The sequence below is a fragment of the Nyctereutes procyonoides genome, unplaced genomic scaffold (genome assembly GCF_905146905.1).
Source record: "Nyctereutes procyonoides isolate TBG_1078 unplaced genomic scaffold, NYPRO_anot_genome, whole genome shotgun sequence".
NCBI lineage: Eukaryota > Metazoa > Chordata > Mammalia > Carnivora > Canidae > Nyctereutes > Nyctereutes procyonoides.
Window position 1 is genome coordinate 1,600,429 of NW_026575132.1, and position 22,295 is coordinate 1,622,723.

Sequence of the window (22,295 nt, forward strand, 5' to 3'; positions counted from 1 at the left end):
TATGTCAACAGTCCCTACATTATGTTTTTTGAAGTCTTCAAGCCTTATTCTCTCCAAGACTCTAAGTTCCAGGAGGACAAGCCTATGTATTTTCTAAGTGTGACTAACATACCAACTGCTGAAAAAGCAACCAAATACAGAACCAAACCGAATAAAAGAACTAGAGATCCAGAAGTGGAAAACCCAAATGCTCTTTTAAAGCTCCCTGGAATAGTCAGCTTACGAAACCGTATCTCTATACTAACAGTGCCCACTTCGCAAAAGACATGAATCTGGAAAAAAAAATAGCTAATACCATGTTTCATAGATTGCATTATTTTTCCATTTGTTTTCTTTCCCTTCCCACTCCTTGCCCTGGTCCACTCTGGCAGTGACATGGCTGTGACATGGAATATAAGCAGATGTGAGGTACACTCAGGTATAACCCACCCGAGACCTTGAATGTCTGTAGGATCAACATGCCCTCGTGCACTTTCTCTGCCCGGAGCAGAACTGCTGCAGCCCACCCACAGCCCCATGAGGAAGGGGTGTTTGTTTGTGGTCCCTGTTGGAAGTCTCTGCGGTTTCCTCCCCCACTACCCCGCCCACAGGAAGAGCTGACTGCCTCACCGATGACAGAATCAAAAGTCTAAATTATCTTCAGCAGAGTGTTGCTATGCTGAAACCAACGGGATAAAACCTGGTAAAACACAGTAATTGCAAAGACCTGTATTTGGGTTTGAAAGGGGAAAAAAAGGGCAACAAATGACAGGGTGCTCTTTGCTGCCAGTGGCCAGCTTGGGAGTCCTTTGCGCACTGTATCTGGCCAGTTACTAGCAATCCATCAGAAAGGGCAAGTAAGGTGAAACTGACTCCTCCGCCTCCCCCTCCCCCCTGCCCCACAGCTGGCGTTTAAAGGAGAGTCCGAGATGGTGGAACTACATTTTATAAGTAACCGAAAGCACTGTAGTAACTCATAAATTAACATGACGTTACAGTGAAAAGATTTTTAGGAACCACCCCAGATCTATTTGAAGCGAATTTATTTTTGCTTTGAGAGTCATCCAGAAGACAATATCATTCCTATTCTTCACTCATCCTTTTTTTTTTTATTTCCAATCACTCGGTCATATTTATTTAATTATATTTACAAGAACTACAAATGTAAAGGATACAGCAGAGTTTGCAAACCAGGGCAAAAAGATAGATATCGTCAGTTATATAATTCTCATCAGAAGACATTAGGATCGGGCACCTGGGTGGCTCAGTGGTTGAGCTTCAGCTCAGGCAGGGAGCCTGCTTCTCGTTCTGCCTATGTCTCTGTGTGTCTCATGAATAAATGAATAAAATATTTTTTATAAGAAATTAGGATCTCCTAACAAGGGCCACGTTATTCCTTCCTTTTATCTACTTACTTTTGCAATGTGACTCTGTAGCTCCTTTCAGAAACAGGTGGGAACTATTTTTGCACCTGTTGAATCTGGGCTGGCTTGTGACTTGCTTCGACCAATACCGTGCAGCAGACGTGACACTGCACCGTCCTGAGCCCAGGCCTCAAGGGACCTCACAGTACCCGATTCCAGAAACCCTGCCGTCCTCCAAGGCAAGTCAGCTGGGCCGGCTGGAACATCAGAGAGCACCCCAAACACCGCTGAGCGATGCAGCTGGCAGAGCTTGGGCCTCAGAGGCGTGGGAGTGAGATCGGAGCCCTGACCCCCACGGGGAGAACCGCCCAGTGTGCCCCAGACTCACAAGCAATGATGCGCGGTGCTTGTTTTATCCTGAGTTTTGAGGATAGTTTAGTTTGTTATGTAGCAATAGATCACTGATATAGACCTTATGGGGGAAAGAAAAGCATCCTACTATTGAATTATAAAATGTAATTTCTCAGGGGGTGCCCAGCCCCCCCACAAATATTTTCCTTGGGGTCTCTGGATCCCCAGTAGGACACTATGCTGTGTGTTCTTACTGACACACCCATGAACAACTTACTCCCTCTGTGTCCCATCTTGATGGCCTTGGTCTGTTTCAAAGTGGCAGCGACACATCCGTTTAGAAAAATCTACAGTTCCATTTTGCATTTGCGACACATTTTTCCAATGTTGTACTCATGTTGGTAACTTCTCTCCAATGGGAGAAATAACCCTTAATCAATGGAAGGCATCTTTGCTAATCTGTTAATACAGCGGGATTAAAATAAGGGATTTCTGAACTCCCCTGTAGTTCTCTGGGTTTTTGATATTCATATGCCTGAATACGAGCGTTATGCTTTCGAAGACCAGTTATTGGAAAATACCCTTGTATAAAATTGAACTGAAATACATGGAAGAAATCGTTATTCTATTACTGCAGGAATATATAGCAACGTAAATATAGGGAACACTGGGCAAGAGGGAGAGACAGAGGGAAAATATTTGAAACTGTCAAAGTTTCCGGGTGGTGGGTCACTAGATAAATTTGTTTCTTTTTCTTCCGCGTGTCTCACGGGCACACCTGCGCTCCGGCCGCAGCCGCGCACCTGCGGGTCCCGCGCGCCGGCCGCCAGGAGGGGGCGCTCGCAGCTCCGCCACCGGTGCGGCGGGAGGGACGGCGGCGCGCGGAAGAGCCGTCCACGTGCTTTCGGGGAAACCGGCCGCGAGCGAGAAGGCGCCGAAGTGGCAGGAAACCGAAAAGCGAAAGTAAATGGGCGCGGGGAGCAGTGCGCAGGCGCGTTCCGGGGCTCCCCCCGCACCGCCCCCGCTCTGGCTGCAGGTCAGCGCCCCCTGCCCCCCCCCCCCCCCCCCCCCCGGCTGCAGGTCAGCGCCACCCCGCTGCAGGTCGGCACAACCCACCACACGCTGCAGGTCAGCCCCCGCCCCCCCGCGCTGCAGGTCGGCGCCCCCCTCCCGCTGCAGGTCAGCGACCCCGGCCCCTCCCCCCGCTGCAGGTCGGCGCCCGCCCCCCGCTGCAGGTCGGCGCCCGCCCCCCGCTGCAGGTCAGCCCCTCCCACTGCAGGTCAGCAATGCCCCCCGCCCCGGCTGCAGGTCAGCGCCCCCTGCCCCCGCCCCCCGCTGCAGGTCAGCCCCTCCCACTGCAGGTCAGCCCCCGCCCCGCTGCAGGTCAGCACACCCCCTTCTCCCGGTCCGGGTCGGTGCCCCCTGCCCCCCCCAGTCCGCGGGTACCTGCCCTGCGCCCCGCGGACTGCGCCCTGGGGGGGTGCAGGTTAGCTTGGGAGAGACGGAGCGGAATGCCCCCTACGGCCCGTCGGGGCTGAGCCCGGACCCCTCCCTCCCGCCCCTTCCTCCGTCCCGCAGCACGGAGCCCCCGGAGCCAGGGCCGCATCTCCACAGTCCGGGGCGCGGGAACCGAAGGCCTCTCCCCGCGGCCCGCACCCGCAGCGAGGCGTCGCCTTGTCCTCCGGGTCTTCTTGACCACCCCCCCGCCGGGGCAGTTAGGCCAGAGGCAGTGGGAGAGACGTCCCGGGGAGCACAGTGTGGTCGCGGCACCCCGATTTCACAAGCTCGACGGCCGGGCAAGCTGGCTGGGCCCCGCCTGCCACCTGCGCGACCTACTTAAGGGTTCTGGGGGGCTCGCCCCGGGTTCCTTTGGGCTCAGCTCCAGCCCCTGCACAGGGTACCAGGTCTTCAGGGTGACAGAGGCCCCAGCTAGGGCTCCCAGTGTGCGAGGGACCTCGGCCTCCAGCCCCGGGCCCCACACGCGCTCTTACACGGTCCTCCCCATGGTGCAAATGGAGGTTCACTTCCCGCGGTTACAAGGACAGGGCGGGCTCGATAACTCGCGGGGCTCCGTGCAAGATGAAAACACGCAGCCTCGTGTTCAACACTTAACAAGAATTTCAAGAAGGCGTCAGTAGAGCCTTAATCCCAGCAGGGGCCCTTGTGAGCGCCCGCCCTGCGCAGCGGCTCAGGTTGCGCACTAATGCAGTTAGTGTGAAATTGAAGGAAAGGCGAGTTCTTCCACAGAAACCTTGTTACGTATTTACTTTCATTTTACAAATGAAAACTTAGATAATGGAGGAACGAAAACAATAACACCATTCTTTCCTAGAGCCCTTTCAATAAAGTCCAGAGCCTTCAGCTTTCCGTGTAGGGACCTGCAGGGTCTGGTCTTTCCCCTGTCGCCTGCCCATATTTTCCCCTGCGCGCCCCTCACTGCATTCCCCTCCCTGTGGCCTTCTGTTCCTCAGGATTTTCTCAGTGGGGACCTCCTGTGCTGTTCCTTCAGGTCGCTGGGCTCTGGGCTCCGGCTGTGTCCGTGGACTTGCTCCTGCTCTCTCTTTAGGTCTCAGATCACATGATCTCCCTGGAGAGACCTTCACTCACCACTTCTTGCAGCTACTCTAGTCTCCACGGTACCTGTCATTTAATAACATGTCGTTTGTGTGTTTTCATCTCCCCGCACAACAGGAAGGACTGTCCCGTGACAGCTGCTTCAGCCCGGGCTCCAGGAGAGAATCCGGCCTGGTGCCCTGGGGAGCCCACGTGGCAGCTCCTGTCTCTCCTGTGCACATGGAACAGCCGCGAATCGGCGTTGGCACAGCCGGGAAAATAGTCAAGCAAATCACCGACTGTGTCTTATGGTCCAGATGGGAAGCCCTAGTTGAGAAAGGCGGTCCCTGATAGGCAACCTCAATGTTTTTTTTTAAAATATTTTATTTATTTATTTATTTATTCATGAAACACACACACACACAGAGAGAGAGAGGTAGAGAGAGAGAGAGAGAGAGGCAGAGGGAGAAGTAGGCTCCATGCAGGGAGCCGGATGTGGGACTCAATCCCGGGGCCCAGGATCACGCCCTGAGCTTAAGGTAAGTGCTCAACCGCTGAGCCACCCGGGCTGCCCATCAATATTTTTTTTAATGAGCGCATGACAGCATGGAACAACCTGGAAATCAAGAATCACAGTTAATTCAACCACTCAGACCTCCACGTGGGCTCTAGACCTCCTGAGCTGGGAGAAGAAAGAGCAGGAGTATTCCAAAACCCTGTCCAAAGGATTTTAGGGGGAGCCCCACTCGTCTGCCCCCTTTCCAACCTCTTCACCATCTCCATCGGGCCTAGCAGAGCCTTCGGGCATCTCAGTGAATGCCCTTGAAGCCTCACGTAAGAGCTTTCACCTGGCCCAGGAGGAGGAAGGCCAAGGGTCCAATAGAGGCGGAGTTCAGGGAAATTTCAGGAGCACTTAGTTCATTCCTGGAGGGGCAGATGTCTGGGATGTGAGGCACACATAAGATCCCTGAATTAAAGAGAAGTTGTGATGAGCTGACAATGTAATCCAGAGCACTTCTACAGAGTCTGGAAATGACGAGGCGAAGTAGAAGGAAAGCAAGGACAAGCATACTTTGGTTAATCGGTCTGTAGTATTAGTGACTGTTCCATAATTTTGGAATTTGGAGGGTCGTAAAGAGAATTCTTAGTCTTGCAGGTTAGGGAGCAATAGAGGGAAAGGAACTAATTGTTGTCCTCTATGTGCTCAAATATTAAATTGTCAACAAATACTTATTCGGGGGCAGATTGGACTAGATTTTAGGGCTAAAACTGGGAACAAAGGCTTCTTGGTCCCTGTATGTGCAGAACTTGCTTAGAGCCTCATGAGGAAGACCGCCGATACGCCTTTCCTCCCGAGGTGGTAGCAAGGATGCTGGGGCATCCGCAGGATACGGAGGAGGGTGGAGTGACCAGAGTCCTCCGCGTGTGCACATTTGGGGGCAGGAGGCTTTTTAGAACCTGGAGGTTGGGGGAGCATTGTCCAGGTGGCGGTGTGGACGGGATGGGGTTGAAGAATTGAGAGGATGCAGTGCAGGGGGCGGGGAGGGAGGCCAGGCCCTCAAAGAAACAGAAAGTAGTTCAGTCCTGGGTGTGTTTATGTCCCGCGGGGTGAGAAGCCGTTGCTGGGAGAGGAAATGGGGGATGCGTTGAACACTAAGAAGAGACTACATAACTCTGGAAAGATTCATTGAGAATTGTGGTCTTCACCCAGAGCTGAGATTTTTTTTTTTTTTTAAGATTTTACTTATTTGAGAGACAAAGCTAGAAAGAACACGAGGGGGGGGGGGCAGTGGGTGAGGGGGAAGCAGATTCCTCCGAGTGGGGAGCCCGAGCAGAAACCTAACTGGTGGAGCTACCCAGGTGCCCCAAGAGCTGGGATGCTTAGGTTTTGTGCCACGGGCCCCTCGGCAGCGTGATGAGACCTGTGGACTCCTTCAGAGGGTAATGTTTTTAGTTGAATAAAATGCAAGAGATTAAATAGAAAGCCAACAGCATTGAAATGCAGATGTCAAAGTATTAAAAGCCAACTTTGTGACACGGTCATCGGTCATCTTCGTGTTCACAGCTCAGTACATCAGTGGGTTTGATGAAGGCAAGTTCAAAATGGTCACAACTGACCAGGGACAGCTGCGTGGCCTGGCTCATTGCCTTTGTTCCTACCGAAGGACACCCTGGGTTTGTTGGGAGTCTGTGAAGGCGGAGCTGACCCGCCGGCCGGGTGCCCGCAGCCCGAGTGTCCACAGGCCCGTGAGCCCCTCCAAGATCATCAAGCCAGGACACACGTGGGGTTTATTTTCAGCGGGGCCCTCGGTCTACACAGGGAGCCGCAGAGTTGTCGCATTTGTTGTAGCAGGTGGCGGGGTGGTCGTGCCTCGTGTTTCTGCAGCTTCTGCTTGGGGCCCTGCTGGAGCCGTTCGGCCCGGCGGGTGGCCAGGAAGGGGGTCCGGTAGCATGTGTACGGCCGCAGCCCTAGCCAGAAGGCAGCGGCCACAGCCGCTCAGCTCCCGGTCCCCGGGGGGTTGGCTGCAAGGTCCCTGCCCCCCCCCCCACAGATGCACACTCTCTCTAATACATACCTGACTCTTCCAAAAAAAAAAAAAAATGCAGTCAAGTCAATCAAAGCTCACGGTCATTTTGAAAAAGAAAAACATCTGCCAGAAATTGGGGTGTGTGCACAGGGTGGCTGGCTAAGCCTGTACACGGTTTCCCGTGGGGAGAGTATAGCAGGGACTGCTTGGACTTCAAATCCTGTCCGAGCTCCTGGGGCTCCTGAGCGTAGGAGGTAAAGGAAAAGCCCTGGAGTTTGCCAGAAACAGGCTGGCTCCTTCCTTATGGCCTCCGGAGGCCTTCCTTGCTACCATAGGACTTTGAGGAGATCCCCTGGGGGCTGCCTCCTTGCAACATTTATTACAGATAAAGTCGGTGACTTTCAGTGCAGTCAGTCCAAGTGAGCCCATGTGAAAAAGAATTTGCAAAGGGATTAGCAGAGTGGACATCTGGGGTCGGCCTGGGGTGGGGGAGGGGAGAAATGAAAATGTGATTAATATTTAAAAAACAAAACAAAACAAAAGGGATCCCTGGGTGGCGCAGTGGTTTGGCGCCTGTCTTTGGCCCAGGGCACGATCCTGGAGACCCGGGATCGAATCCCACGTCGGGCTCCCGGTGCATGGAGCCTGCTTCTCCCTCTGCCTGTGTCTCTGCCCTCTCTCTCTCTTTCTCTGGGTGTGTGTGACTATCATAAATAAACAAACAAACAAAACAAAAAACAGGGCGGCCCAGGGGTGCTCAGCGGTTTAGGTTTAGTGCTGCCTTTGGTCCAGGGTGTGACCCCGGGGTCTTGGGATCGAGTCCCGCATCGGGCTCCCTGCACAGAGCCTGCTTCTCCCTCTCCTGTCTCTGCCTCTCTCTCTCTCGGTCTTTCAGGAATAAATGACATCTTTAAAAAATAAAAATATTTAAAAAACAAATCTACATTGTATTTCATTAAATGCTACTTGTTTGTTGCCAGTTGTGACCAAAAAAATACCCTGGAGGAGGATTTGGAGGATGTCGTCTAAATTCCCTTCCCATTCACTGCACTTCATCTCAAGTGGCACAGCTCATCCTGAACTGCAGGTGTTCTCCAGGAATCCTTGGACAAAATCCCCTAATTCTACGCTGTCATAAAGAACTTGGTTTTGATTTCCCGAATCTAAGTACAAATAACCACATGTTGAGCTCTTACTAGATGGCCTCTGCCTCTACTATAGGGAGCACACTACACATGTCCTTGTGTTGTCTGCCCTCCGACAACGATGGTTGAGATCCCATATGGAACTTTGGCGTTCTGCTACCAGGCTCTATGTTGAGAGGTTCTAAAAACCACGCTGAATAAGGGTGCATCATACTTTTACTACATTTCATTAGTGAAAAGCTTCCGCCACCTTGGTTGGCTTCCAAATCCAGTTGAGTATTTCCTGGTAGGAGATTACCTCTTTAAAGACAAAACTATAATAATCATTTTACAATTCAAAATATCCACCAAACTATATAGCTTTAAATAAGGTTTACGGTGATCTCCTCTACTTTTGCTGCCAACTGATACATTGAATTTCAGGAAATAGGGCATGTGGAGGAGACACTAGGAGAATGCACCTCAAGTGAGCCGGACGGCCCTCCATCCAACAGACGCCTGGACCACGTAAGAGGGCTGTGGGGTTAGAGAGCTCCAGAGGGAGCTGTTGTCTGACGCTGCAGTCAGACCTCACCTTGAACACCTGCCTCAAGATTTTTTTGTAGTTGGGCTGGGCAGATGCCTTGGTATCATGACCTCCTCACCCAGCTCAACAGCTTCACCAGGGCTTGAGACACAGAGACCTCCCCAGGTCTTGGGCAGTGGGGACCCCACACTGTTACGAAGGGCAGCATCTGGGCAAAGGCACCACTGAAGCAAGGCAAGGATCTAAACAGACCTGCAGCTCATACACCTGCATCATCATTCCAGAAACCCCCTCCCCTTCCTCATCACCCAAGAAAACCGAAGGGATGAGCTTCTCTTTATCCTCAAGTCCTTTCCCAGGCTCAGACTAGATTCATGGGACTGGGGACTAAGAGAGCTGGAAAGGATCATAGGGCTCACCTAGTCCAACCTCTTCTGGAGTCGTCCTTGTTTCATGAAATTTTTACCTATGAATCTGCTTTTGGGGCAATTTACCTGAGAATACCAGCTGAGGATGATGATGGAACTCTTCCCCTGAGACGAGGTCATGCCTGGCAGTGGAACCAGCAGCTGTGAACCCCAAAGTTGAGACAGTATTGATCTGGCAATCAAGAGGCTTCACAATTCACCCAGGACACCCTGTAAATTGCTGCTCTTATGTCCTGTCATTCCTTCCATCTGGTATCTAGGGTGATGGCTTTTACCTGCTAGAACTCAGGACATTAGCCCACTTGGCTTTACTCTCAGGCCTTCTTGCTGGGTTTTGAGTGATGTAGGTGTGAGTCTGTCATTCTTGACCTATTCTGAAATCTTAACAGTCCTTCTAGAGACGAAGTCAGAAGTAACATGTAAGAAACAAAATCAGAAATGAAGCAAATACAAATGAGTCATTTGTTAATATTATATTAACACTGGTTTCTTAAAGTGTTTTATTTTGCAAGTTTATCTGAAGCTTTGGTTTTTAGCATTTCAACCAGGACATTCCCAGTTGGTGGTGTCACGTCAGTGAAAGCAGAGCTTCAGACTTCAACCATTTCCTGGAAACCGGTATATACAAAGCTGAAGAAATAAGATATGATTGTTGGCAAAGATCAGTCTTTAAGCTTTTTCATTTGCTTCCTTCTTCTGAGAGTCAAGGGTTTATCCTGTCATTCAGCAGAATACGGAGACTTCATCTAAAATTGGAAAATGAAAATGACTTTTGAGGAAAATAATGATTTTGCAAGAAAGTTATAATTTTTTAGGTAAACACCCTTTTGTCTACTAAATATTTCATAATCTTTCTACCAATTAACTAGTTAGTGTTCACAAATTTTATCCCACAAAAATGTAATGAGGGCAGCCTGGGTGGCTCAGCAGTTGAGCACCTTCCTTCAGCCCAGGGTGTGACCCCGGGGTCCCGGGATCGAGGCCCACGTCGGGCTCCCTTCATGGAGCCTGCTTCTCCCTCTGCCTGTGTCTCTGCCTCTCTCTCTCTCTCTCTCTCTCTCTCTCTCTCTGTCTCTTTCATGAATAAATAGAATCTTTAAAAAAAAGTAATGAGGAAATGTGTATAAAAATGTAGCAAAAGTTCTCGCAACTAAATGATTTAAGACAACTAACATTGGAATAAGCTGCCAAAGGGGACAATGGGCTTCCCGTCTCTAGAAATCTTCAAGAGGACTAAAACTCACTTGATTTACAACCCGTGTAGAGGAGCAAAATTTGCCATCCCAAAATGTGCCTTTTTAGCATGTGAATTATTTTAGGCTGATAATATTTAAGAACTAAAAGGCTTAGGAAGAAACTCTGACCTTCCCACTAATGTTCTAAAAGAATCTAGATAGAGGATCTGGCTCAGGAAGGGAGCCAGATCCCCATAGATAATGACATTATAAAATGAACTAGGGGTGGTAGTCAGGGAGGAACTTAACGAAATCTATTTGTTAAAATTCTTCTCTTTGCCCCATTGTTTCTGTATAGCCCAGCAAACATGTATGAAATATTTACTCTTTTTCATATTCCCGTGAATTGTCTTCATTCTCTTTGAAGTCCCAGACCCTAGCCCCTTCTCCTTAGCTCAGAATGGCATATAAGCCTCAATCGCTTGTGTGTGGGCCTCATATTCTTATGGTTCCCTGTTAGTACTTTATTTATTTTTAGTTAGTAATTATTAGTAATTGCTTTATTTTTTCTTATCAATCTGTCTCATGTCAATTTAATTCTTAGATCAGCAAAAAGAACCTCGAAGGGTAAAGCAAAAATTTTCCTCCCCAACACCAGATACAAATTTCTTGGGGCTCAGGGTCCCTCTAAGATTCTATTGTTCTAGTATGTTCATTTGTATGTAAATGGAATCCCTCGATGGTATTGGGGACGAGCAATAGAGAGGATGCACCCTAAGTCACATTACTGCATTTAAGATTGTGATTCAGTTCTCAGGAGAGAATTATTACGCTGCTACTGACTGTAATTCATGTACTACTTGAAGAAGCCCCGGGACAAGACTAATAATACAAGTAACAATTTAAAAAAATCGGAATTTGTAATCCTTCAACTAAAATAAATATTGCAGGCAGCCCGGGTGGCTCAGTGATTTAGCGCCTGTCTTCGGCCCGGGGCGTGATCCTGGAGACCTGGGATTGAGTCCCACGTCAGGCATGGAGCCTTCTTCTCCCTCTGCCTGTGTCTCTGCCTCTCTCTCTCTCTCTTTCTCATGAATAAATAAATAAAATCTTAAAAAAAATAAAATAAATATTGAACTGGGCTTATAGATATTGACTAATGTATGTGGTCTACTAAGGTGGGGAGTGGTGGGGAGTGGTGCGGCCAATGGGAGAAGTGGGGACAAGGTGTACGTGAGTGAGGAAGAGCAGTATCTGCCCTCTGCTGGCTTTGGCGGCAAGAACCTAAAGGAGTTCAAATGAGTGAAAGCGTCTGCTGGCAAGACCCCCTCAGTGACCCACAGGAACAGACAGACACACCCAGCGTTTTGCTCATGGATTTGGTCCGACAGAAGTGTTTTCTCACTTCTCAGGCAGAACTTCAGCCCCTCTGATTACCAGGTAGCACATGTGCTTCACAGGAGTGCCCTTGACCAGCAATGGAAAGGAAAGGGAACATACTGCAGTTTCAATTGTTGCGGGACTCAGGTTTTCTCTCAGCACTGCATAGACACTTGGAGACATGGGCAGGAGATCTGACGGAGAATGTGGCTCAGCTGAATCGCTTCGGCTTAAAGAGATCACAAGGCACATGTTGAAAAGGATTAAAAATAATAGCTGTGGTGAGACGCTGGGGCTGGAACTCATTGCTGGGGCTTCATCTATCTGTGTCACCGAGATGCCCCCCCTGAACTACATGACATATAAAATGGCAGCTTTAGGATTCCAGTCATGGCATGCTATGGGGCTTCCTGAGGGCCGGCTCTCTAGGTATTGAAGTGGGTGGGACACTGAGCGTTAAAATGCTTTATTGTCAGGTACACGTACTCTGCTCTAGCCTAAGATTTCCGGTAGAAATGCTTTTTTTAAAGAAAGATAAATTCAGTAAGAGATATTTTACATGTAGCTAAGGTTACTTACATTGTTGAAATGGGGATAAAAACAGATGGAACATAACCTTTGTCCCCTCTTTCTGTTGGCCGTGAGACTGGAAAAGAAAGGCAGGAAAAAATGATATCAATGTGATATGTATTTTTTATAAAAAGCCTATGAAAATATAAGTAACCTTAAAAGAAGAGAGATATTCTGATTGTTTAGTGACTCACCAAAATTTTTGGCTGAATAGATGAAACAGTGTTTATGAACATAAAATGTGCAAGAAGAGAAAAATCTCTTGGCAGGCCTAAACTGACTTTACGTATGATTGTCTCTGCGATGTATGAGAAGAAGTGGGAGTCGCCTATATCACCTGTCTTCAATGTTATGTTTAAGTTTGATTATATTTGGTTGATCTGAGTATTGTAGGACTTACAGTGAGTCAGTAGGGTAGCCACAATCAGTGTCTGTGGGTGACGACTGTGTGATATTCCACAAGACGGTGCTCATAGGTTAGGTTGCTATAGATGGACATTGTAATGGATAATGACTTGCATACACTTTTTAGAGACACAGAACGGGAAACTTAACATTACAATTATACAGCTAATTTTATTTATATTCTTTCATGTATTTAACAAATATTTCCCAGGGCAACCCCGGTGGCACAGTGGTTTGGCACGCCCAGGGCGTGATCCTGGAGACCTGGGATAGAGGCCCATGTCAGGCTCCCTGCATGGAGCCTGCTTCTCCCTTTGCCTGTGTCTCTGCCTCTCTCTCTCTATGTCTCTCATGAATAAATAAATAAAATCTTTTAAAAAAAAGAAAAAGAAAAATCAAAAAAAACCCCACAAATATTTTCCCCAAAGGCTTATTTTGGTCAGGCGTTACTTTAGCCCCTTGGAATACAACCCGGAAAGGCAGGTGCTCTAAGACTTGTTAGTCGGCCAGTAGGTGGGGGACGAAGCAGTGACCCCTGGGCCCTTCCCGGCAAGTGAACCATCCACCTCAGTTGGGAGACTACTGTAAGGTAGAAAATGTAAAGCTTTTAAACCCCAGGCTTCTTTTGCTGAAAACAGACTTCCCTAACTCTTAATAGCTTTCTAATCATTACCTCCTCTTTTTTCCCCCCCTCTCCTAGTCATAGACATGAAGTCAGAGGCACTTTTGTTTTAGGAAGGAGGAAGCCGACACTCTCCAAGTGGCTGTGAGAAGCTGCCATGGCCACCGGAAGTCTGGCTGCTGGAAGCCATGATTACTAGCTCCTGTGCGGGGTTGGGTGGCCCCAGCTGTCCCTCCTCGGGAACTGCCCACACACTACTTCATTTCTAAGGCCTTGACCTCCACGTGCTCCATGGGTCTCAATGACAATTGAAGTAAACATAAGGAGAGGAGCTGCATTTACTTTTCTCCAATATGAGGGTATCTGTCAAGGTCTGAAGACAACAAGCAAGCAAAGAAGCTAACCTTCGCACGGCTGGGAGCTGTAGTGTTTACCAAAGGCTTTGTCTTTGGGAATGTCAGGATAAAGGTACTTCAGAGGGTTTTCGGGAATGTTTTCAGCCATAATAACCTTGTAGTCTCGAAGGATGTCCGCAAACGGCAGAGCAGACAACCGGCCTTTATTGTAGGGCTCCACCGAGTGGAATCTCACCTCTCCTGGAAACACAGACAGGGGGTCGGGGAGGAACATTTAGGTTCCTGCCGGCAATTCTTTGTGGACTTTCTTCCTGCCCACGTCATTTTTCACTTAACTGGCTCTAAAACACTGCCGGCCCTTTTGTGCGGTGTGGCTAGAGATTGCCACGTGATGGAGGGCACCCACACAGGGCTATGAGCGACTCAAGGTACCCTCTTCGGGGACAACTCTAACAACTGATGTTAAAGCCCCCTGAACACGTGAAAAACAGAACATCGTGCTACACACTTCTGAAAACTGAAATGCCGACAGCCAAACTCGATGCTAATTCACATGTACAAACAAGAGTGAGCATGTACCATTTTCAGAATGGTCTACCCAGGTGAAGGTTATCCCTCCAAGGTGGCTTTCGCTGAATCTTAACAAAAAGGTTCCAGGCATTTTATCCTTTAGCAAGAGTCGCTCCTTTTCTTTGCTAACAAAGCCCATGACATACCTAAAAGTAGAGCAATGGCACAAGTTTTATCTGAGCAAACACTGTAATTTATTACATCTGTATTTGTTTCACTCACAAAGAACTGACTTAAATTTGTTCTGAGTACAATAAAAAGTCAATGAAATACTCTTATAAGATTAAAGTAAATATCAGTACTCCATGAAGAATGAAAGAACTGAACTATTCCCCCACCCACCCATCTCTAAACATGCTTTAAAAAAAAAAAAGGGAAAAAAAAACAATACCATAAAAATAAGAATCTAATGAACTCATGTGGAAAATATAGCCTGTAACTCACCCATCTATCCAAAGGGGAAGAATGTGTTTTTTAATGAGGTCTAAAATTGCTTCAAGCCATGTCCAAAAGGTAAATGATTTACCATATAAGTGTTCCTATTGCAATAAACAAACATGTTAGGACAATGATTATTTCAATAGTAATGTTGAAATAATAGTTCAAGTTCCAGTTTTCAATGAAGTGCTTCCTTTAAACGTTTTTTTAAAAAATATTGATTTTAAAGAGAAACAGAGAGAGAGGGAGAAAGTGGGGGGAGCGGTAGAGGGAGATAGAGAATCCTGAAGCAGATTCCCCACCGAGTGGGGACCCTGACATGGGGCTCAATCCCAGACCCCTGAGTGTAAACCAAGAGTTGGCTGCCCAACTGATCTGAGCCACCCAGGCACCCTGGAATACTTCCTTTAAACGAGAAAATAGTTTAGAGTTAAAAAAAACCAAACAAACTGCATTCAGGAAATCCTCAAAATCCCAGATTATGCAAAAGAGGCTTAAGAAGAAGCACTACTTAAAAAAAATCTTAATGATATTCTTGTTCCCCTGTTTGTACCTTGCAGAATTTGGCCCAGGTGAGATGACCATCATTGTAGCTAGATTGGACTAAAATGAAAGAAAAGAATGAGATTTTTATTAACAATTAGGCTTTTCCATTTGGTGCTCAATTTAGATTTTCCCCAGCCCCTTTCAAGATTTTCTTAAGCATCTGTTATGGATTTTCAGTGTACTTAATGCTAGAAAGAGTAAAAATGTAAGATATCACGAAATTATCTAAGAAAAAATTCCTTTCAGTGCAGGAGCTAAGATAACTTTAGGAAGAGGGTGAGTGTCTAGTGCCAGGCCCTCATGATTGGATAGGATATAAATTATCAGAAGAAAAGGAGGAAACCACACTCTAGTAAGAATAATGTAGGATGAAGCACAGTGGGCGTGAACAAGGCTTATATAGGAGACAGAGCTGCCTAATGTTGGTCAATAAACATAAACTTATATAAGTTAGATATAGACAGATTATCAGGGCTCCTAATTATTACTACGAAAAGAATGAACTCGAGATCCTTTAGGCAGTAAGAAGCCATCTGACTATGGTCCAGGGCAATGACATGGTACAAGAGTATCTCAATTTTTAAGGAAATTATACTTGTAAGGATAATCTGGTAAAGATGTAAAAGGATATTTGAAAACGTTATTCACTCAACAAATATTTACTAAATGCAGTTTATGAACTATGTAAGTTCAAAAAGCAAATTTACATTAACTAAATTTCTAAATATTCCCCAAAGATCTGATTTACTGATCAGATAGGAGGTCCAAGTGGCAACCCAGCACCAGTTGCCAAGTCACCTAGTATATTTCACTGCTGATGCTCAAATGCATCTTTGGCCCTACTTTAACTAGAAATGTATACAAATCTAATCTTAACTCTTTTTTGGTGCTAAATGTATTTACCCCAGACTTGTCAAAATATAGATGTCTTTTAAAATTCTTTTAGAAAAAAAAATTCTTTTAGAAAAATCTTACACTATAGTCACTATCTGAAGTACCAATAATTCTATTTTGCAAATTTAAAAAACTATTAGTCAAAACTGAAATTGTCTTTCCTTTTTTTCCTAAAGACTGTTTTTATTTATTTGAGAGAGAGAGAGAGAGCATGAGAGAGCATAAGCAGGGGGAGGGTCAGAAGGAGAGGGAGAGGCAGGCTCCCCACTGAGCAGGGAGTCTGACGTGGGGCGCCGTCTCAGGACCCTGGGATCATGACCTGAGCCAAAGGCAGATGCTTAACCGACTGAGCCACTCAGGCACCCAAAACTGAGATCTTCTTGATACGGAGAATTAAGTATTATCTGGGTGGCTTCTGATTTCTAGGAAATTCCCTGGCCCTGGAATCAGCTGTTGTCCAGCTGGTTAATGACCATTGTGATATTAATATGAAAGTCAAGGCACCATTAAGACTTCACATTACACTCAGTGAAAATGGCATAGAAACACCCTGGAGACTGGAGAGTGGAATGGAAAGAAAGAGGCTTTGGAACTGGACCAGCCTGGCCTGTGTCTTGACTGTGCTGTGTACTAGCCACACAGCCATGCCAGGCACTAACCTCTGAGCTGAGGGACCCTCATCTCTAAAACGGATAGAGTAATGAGTTAGCCTTTCCTAAAAAATATAACATAGCATTTAGCTCTGTGCCTGGCGATGTAGTAGGTGCTCAATAAATTGTGACTATCCTCCTTATGAATAAGTAGTAGTATCACCTGGTTCTTTAAAATGCCTGAGGACCCCAAACAGAGGCAAGTCTTCACGTCTACAAGCTCTCACCTGTAAGCTTCTCTGCTAACATATTGAGTTGATCTGTGTTAAGGCCCCGGCCGACATATGATGAAAACTGCCAGCTCATCACTTCCAGGAGTTGACTCAAAGTGGCAGATGGAGGATTATTAAAGAAAACCAAGTTCTAAAATAGAGTTGTAACGATGATTATATTCATTGATCACATTGAACACACTATAATTCAGTATATAAAATTCCTGTCTTAAACTGTTTAGGGCAATCTAAGTTAATACAGATTATCGTTTCATCTCTGCTGTGCTTTTAAACTGACGCTGCTTTTGTCTTTTCCTGAAGAGTTCCTTAATCCTTGAGTCCAATACAATAGATGTCTCCATGTTATTCTTTTTTATTTTTATTTTATGATAGTCACAGAGAGAGAGAGAGGCAGAGACACAGGCAGAGGGAGAAGCAGGCTCCATGCACCGGGAGCCCGATATGGGATTCGATCCCGGGTCTCCAGGATCGCGCCCTGGGCCAAAGGCAGGCGCCAAACCGCTGCGCCACCCAGGGATCCCTCCATGTTATTCTTGAAAGAATCGTTGGGCATCTCTTAACTTTCCCTGGACTGTGGGCTATCAATCAACTCAGGTAAGTCCTTAATACTGTCCAATAAGTCACTGGGCAAATATTCTTTTCTCAAGTAATATCAATCTTCAACAATACCTATATCAATTATATAATTAGCTTATCATGGGTTGGTACAAGTTACACCTTGACCGAATGAAGAATCCCAAAGCACAAAAATAGGTAAGTCTCAAGCTAAAGTAGGTGACCTTACAAATACGAACTCATAATTAACCTGAGTCCTGTTTTATGGGTCATACAGTAATCTTTTCTTTTGATCTGGGCAAGAGAATCTTCTGTATGACTAACTACAAATAAGACTGCTTGTACCAGAAACTGGGTCAACAATTGTGAAAGAGAGGATTTCATCTCAGATTACTGGAAAGCAGAGGTGTGAAAGCCAAGAAAGATGTTCTAGGGAGAGAAGAAGGGGAAGAATTGAGTAATCTAGTACAGTTCAGGAGAGGCATGAGCTAAGCTGGGCAGCAACAAAAGGAACCAATCCAAGAGGTGTCAGAAGGTTGGGAGTGAAAGAGGACACAGCATCCAACAAGGAGTGGGAGATAGGAAGGGGAGGTAATGGAGAGAAAGAATTTCTAGAGATGCAGTTTCCCTTGAACCAGACAATTGTGTCTCGATAAATGCCCAAAAAGCATAGAATATAATTGAGGTCTGGGAGCTTAGATTTTGAAGCAGAAGAGAGGGAAGAAGAAAAACCAGAGTTTGTTGTTATGCTGGACTCTGTAAGTAGGCTGTGCATTTACGCTGTAGGAGCTTCATGCGATCTGCATTCCACATTCCTCATCCAGGAGCAGAACAGAGTCTGGGGTGGCTAGTGTGACAACTTTGGTGAAAGATGCTGAAGAAAGCTAAGCACAACAGTGCTGTACTCAGAGGACAGGGAAGTGACCCATCGTTTCTCCTACATCCCAAAGTTGAATGAAAAGCTCTGAATATGTGTAGCCCCTCATGGGGAATATCCTTTAATCCAGGGGTGTAGGCTCTTCTTGGCTTTAAAGACCAGATGATTTCTCTAGTGAGTCCTGTTCTTCTCACTGCAGCCTGAGAGGAAGTGAGGCACCGTGTACCCTGTGCAGCCTCCCTCTCTACAGTTAATCTCAGATGCAGGGCACCAAGGATGAGAAGGAATAGAGCGGAGACATATTCCATGTTATTTCCCTATTAGGCACATTTTAAAAAAGATAGATAGATAGAGCTAACTCATCATGTCGGTTCTTATTGCTAGGACCTAAGGTAAAAAAAAAAAAATTCTTCCCTTAAGAGTGAATATTTGCTTTGAATTAAGAATAAATATTCTTTACATTTGAACCATTTTCTCTAGGCCTTGCTGGTTTCGAGGACAACATAATGAAATTTTGTAAGAGGGAACAAGGGGAAGGGCAGACATCTTTTTTTGCCACTCGTTTCCCTTGGTTGTCTTTTAAGAAGAGCATCTGTTTCTGTTTTCAGCTAGCTTTGGAACTTGAAGCCAATTTTTGATCAATGTCTCAAATAACCACCAGATGGCACTAAAACCCAGCTTGAGCCTAGAAGGGATAAAATCTATAATCAACTTGAAAATTTGTATAGTCAGAGGGTTAGTTAGGCAAGATTGGTTAATATTCTAGTTACTTCTTTGGAAACCAATTTGCTACCTTTAAATAAAAGTCTGTGTGGAGGTGTGACCGGAAGTAGTTGAGGCAGTACACATAGCAGTCAGACATTAATTCTAGACCAAGAAGTCTCCCCATGGCCCAATTAACAGAGCCACAGGATGGGCCTAGAACTCACTGTTATGCACATAGTTGAGAGCTGACCAGATCCTCAGACGTAACAAATACCTGCCTGTCCATTTTGCTAGCCAGAACTCTCCCAGCGTCCAAGTTCATCAGAACATATCACTTTAAATATAACATAAGAGAGGATTCATACAACTAAATATAATTGGAACTCTCTGGAATAAAACAATCCACGAAAACATGCTAAATTTAATATATATAGATATATGACTATATATTCAAAACTCATATATATACATATACTCATATATATATATATACATATATATGTATATATATATGTATCTTTTGATGCAGATGGGTTTTTGGACAATAAAACAAATCAAATAGAATTAAAGGAGGAGAAATAGGAATAGACTCTACCTGGGAATCGTTGGTTGACACATTGTACCAAATGATGGATGCCCAAGCATTAGGTAACTGACTGACATTGGAAATCATCACCACAGGTAATGAGCTGGTCTGGGTTAAAAAAAAAAGCACAGTTATTACAGGTAGTTGCACCTTGCACTGATTTTATACTTTACCCTGTCTCCTAAAGGGCCATCTCAAGCCAGCTCTACTCCTTTAATCCTGGTGTCTACACTGCCCTGGTTACTGAAATGATTTGTGAAGGTACGGGAAATTTCTAGGAATATATGAATGAAGGTATGGGGATGAAAGAAGCCATAAAAATGGGAATCCTTTCCGAGTGCTTGGCCAGTTAACTTCTCCAGTATCTTCCCTTGACATCATAAAAATATTTATATTTTCTAGTATTATAAATGGCCTAAAATGCAGCCAATTAGAGCTTGTATTGATTTTGCAACTGTTCTCTTAACAAGTTACTATAAAGGATTTAACTTCAAATTAATCCATGAAGTGAATCAATATATTCAATTTATGATCTGACATCTAATTAATGTCAGTACTAGACATGGGCATTTTCACTGCAGAAGATGAAGAGGTAAGCAATGTTGGAATACAAAACTCTATTAGAAACAGAGCTGCCCAGTCTGCTGTGGAACTACATTGGTACTGTAGTTCTCAACCTCATAGAATAAAAAGGCTTTCACAGACTAGTGTGAGAAACTAATCAACTCACATTAGTCCTTTCTCGATAACAGAGGTTAGACTTCTGGAGACAGGGAAACACCAACCCTAATAGCCCATGAAAACATTTTCATGAAAACATGGGCTCTTAGGCCCATGTTTCCTAAACAGAGGTTTAGGAAAAAGAGATAAGGAAGGCATTCATGGAAAATGTTTATAGATTTACATTCAATAAGATAAAAATGGAAAGGTAGATCTCTAAGACAATACCTCTCACAAATAAGATCATATTGGGATGTGTAAAACTGTGTGTGTTCCTTCATGCACCCGTTCATTAATTTATTTAACCTATGCTGAGCATCTACTATGTGCCAGGCATTGAGTAACCTATGCTGAGCATCTACTATGGGCCAGGCATTGAGTAAGTTACTGGCAATGGTGTGACAAAGTCATGATGCCCTGCTTTCAAGGAGCTCATAGTCAGTCATGTTCAATTTAATCCTCAAAATTTCTTTATTCCTTCTTTGAGTACAATGGCGACTGTTTTTTTTTAAAGATTTATTTATTTATTTATGATAGACACAGAGAGAGAGAGAGAGAGAGAGAGAGAGAGAGAGAGAGAGGCAGAGACACAGGAGGAGGGAGAAGCAGCCTCCACGCCGGGAGCCCGACATGGGACTCGATCCCGGGACTCCAGGATCGCACCCTGGGCCAAAGGCAGGCGCTAAACCACTGAGCCACCCAGGGATCCCCCAATGGTGACTGTTAAGAGAATAAAACAACGTATTGTTAATGTTCCTATCATTTGTCTTTACTCATTACATTAGAAAAACCTTCCTTCTGAGGGATTTGTGGACAAGTTAAAATTTTAAAAATATATCACTATGTGGCATGGTTTAAGGATGCTTACTTATTTCTCTTTAGGCTTTCCACTGAGTAGGCATGACTCAGAAGATCCCAGAAAACAAACCAAAAACATGCAATCTGGGCAAGCAATTATTAAATAGATATTGCATTGATAATGCCCATGAGATTTTATCATTTATATTTAACCAGAATGGCATACATTCTACTAGTAGAATGTTGACTAATTAGTAACTAAATGACATGTTGATTTTCTAAATTAAATTTTCTAAACAAAATTCTAAACAAAAATAATAGAGAATGTACTAAAACCTAAAAACACTCAACTTTCATCTACAAATGCCAGCCAATTACTGAAAATATTAATAGTAAATAGTTGATTGACACCTACCTCCAAATCTATGGTCAGGCCATAGAGGCAGATCTGTGTTTCAAAGGTTATAGAATGAAGCTCTTCAGTTACCATGTGACAGCCCTAAGGAAGAAAGAAAGAATTTTTTATCTTACAAATGCACTCCTGCTATCTATTCTTAGGCCTGCTTCTACAAAAATTAGTAAAGTCTTAAAGTAAATGCCCCAAACATTCCCTGTCATGGAACGTTCCCTCTTATTATTTAAAAAAGCTATTTACCTAAACCAAGCAGGAGAAGAGAAATTCTAAAGATTAGAGCAGAACTCAATAAAATAGAGACCAGAAGAACTGTAGAAAAGATCAGTGAAACTAGGGGCTGGTTCTTTGAATGAATTAAGATAGATAACCTCCTTGCCAGCCTTATTAAAAAGAAAAGACAAAAGACTCAAATGAATAAAATCATAAATAAAAGAGAAGAGATCACAACCAACACAAAGGAAATACAAACAATTTGAAGAATGTATTATGAGCAACTATAAGCAACCTGGAAGAAATGGAGGCATTCCTTGAAACTTATAAATTACCAAGACTGAGCAGGAATAAATAGAAAACCTGAACAGGCCAATAACCAATAAGGAAATGGAAGCAGTCAGTCATCAAAAACCTCCCAAAACACAACAGTCCAGGGTCAGGCGGCTTCCCAGGGGAATTCTATCAAACAGTTAAAGAAGAAATAATACCTGTTCTACTGAAGCTGTTTCAAAATATAGAAATGAAATGGAAACTTCCAAATTCGTTCTATGAGGCCAGCATCACCTTGATCCCAAAACCAAAGACCCCACCCAAAAGGAGAATTACAGAGCAATATCCCTGATGAACACAGATGTCAAAATACTCACCAAAACACTAGCCAGTAGGATCCAACAGTACATTACAAGGCTTATTCACCCTGACCAAGTGGGATT

The 22,295-nt window shown here is 45.1% G+C and overlaps 1 protein-coding gene across 4 annotated transcripts in view; it reads right to left on the bottom strand.

Moving 5' to 3' along the window:
• Window positions 1–9,345: 9,345 nt before the first annotated feature.
• Window positions 9,346–22,295, bottom strand: part of STAT4 (signal transducer and activator of transcription 4) — a 95,054-nt gene continuing 82,104 nt past the window's right edge. For all 4 annotated transcript variants that reach the window (XM_055345695.1, XM_055345694.1, XM_055345693.1 and 1 more), the window contains 10 exons: window positions 21,370–21,453; window positions 19,446–19,544; window positions 16,708–16,843; window positions 14,944–14,993; window positions 14,397–14,491; window positions 13,962–14,098; window positions 13,431–13,622; window positions 12,009–12,075; window positions 11,550–11,658; window positions 9,346–9,620 (listed from right to left, as the gene is read on the bottom strand). In XM_055345695.1, the coding sequence (XP_055201670.1) occupies window positions 9,594–9,620; window positions 11,550–11,658; window positions 12,009–12,075; window positions 13,431–13,622; window positions 13,962–14,098; window positions 14,397–14,491; window positions 14,944–14,993; window positions 16,708–16,843; window positions 19,446–19,544; window positions 21,370–21,453 (996 nt within the window). In that variant the 3' untranslated portion in view covers window positions 9,346–9,593. The remainder of the gene's footprint in view (window positions 9,621–11,549; window positions 11,659–12,008; window positions 12,076–13,430; window positions 13,623–13,961; window positions 14,099–14,396; window positions 14,492–14,943; window positions 14,994–16,707; window positions 16,844–19,445; window positions 19,545–21,369; window positions 21,454–22,295) is intronic.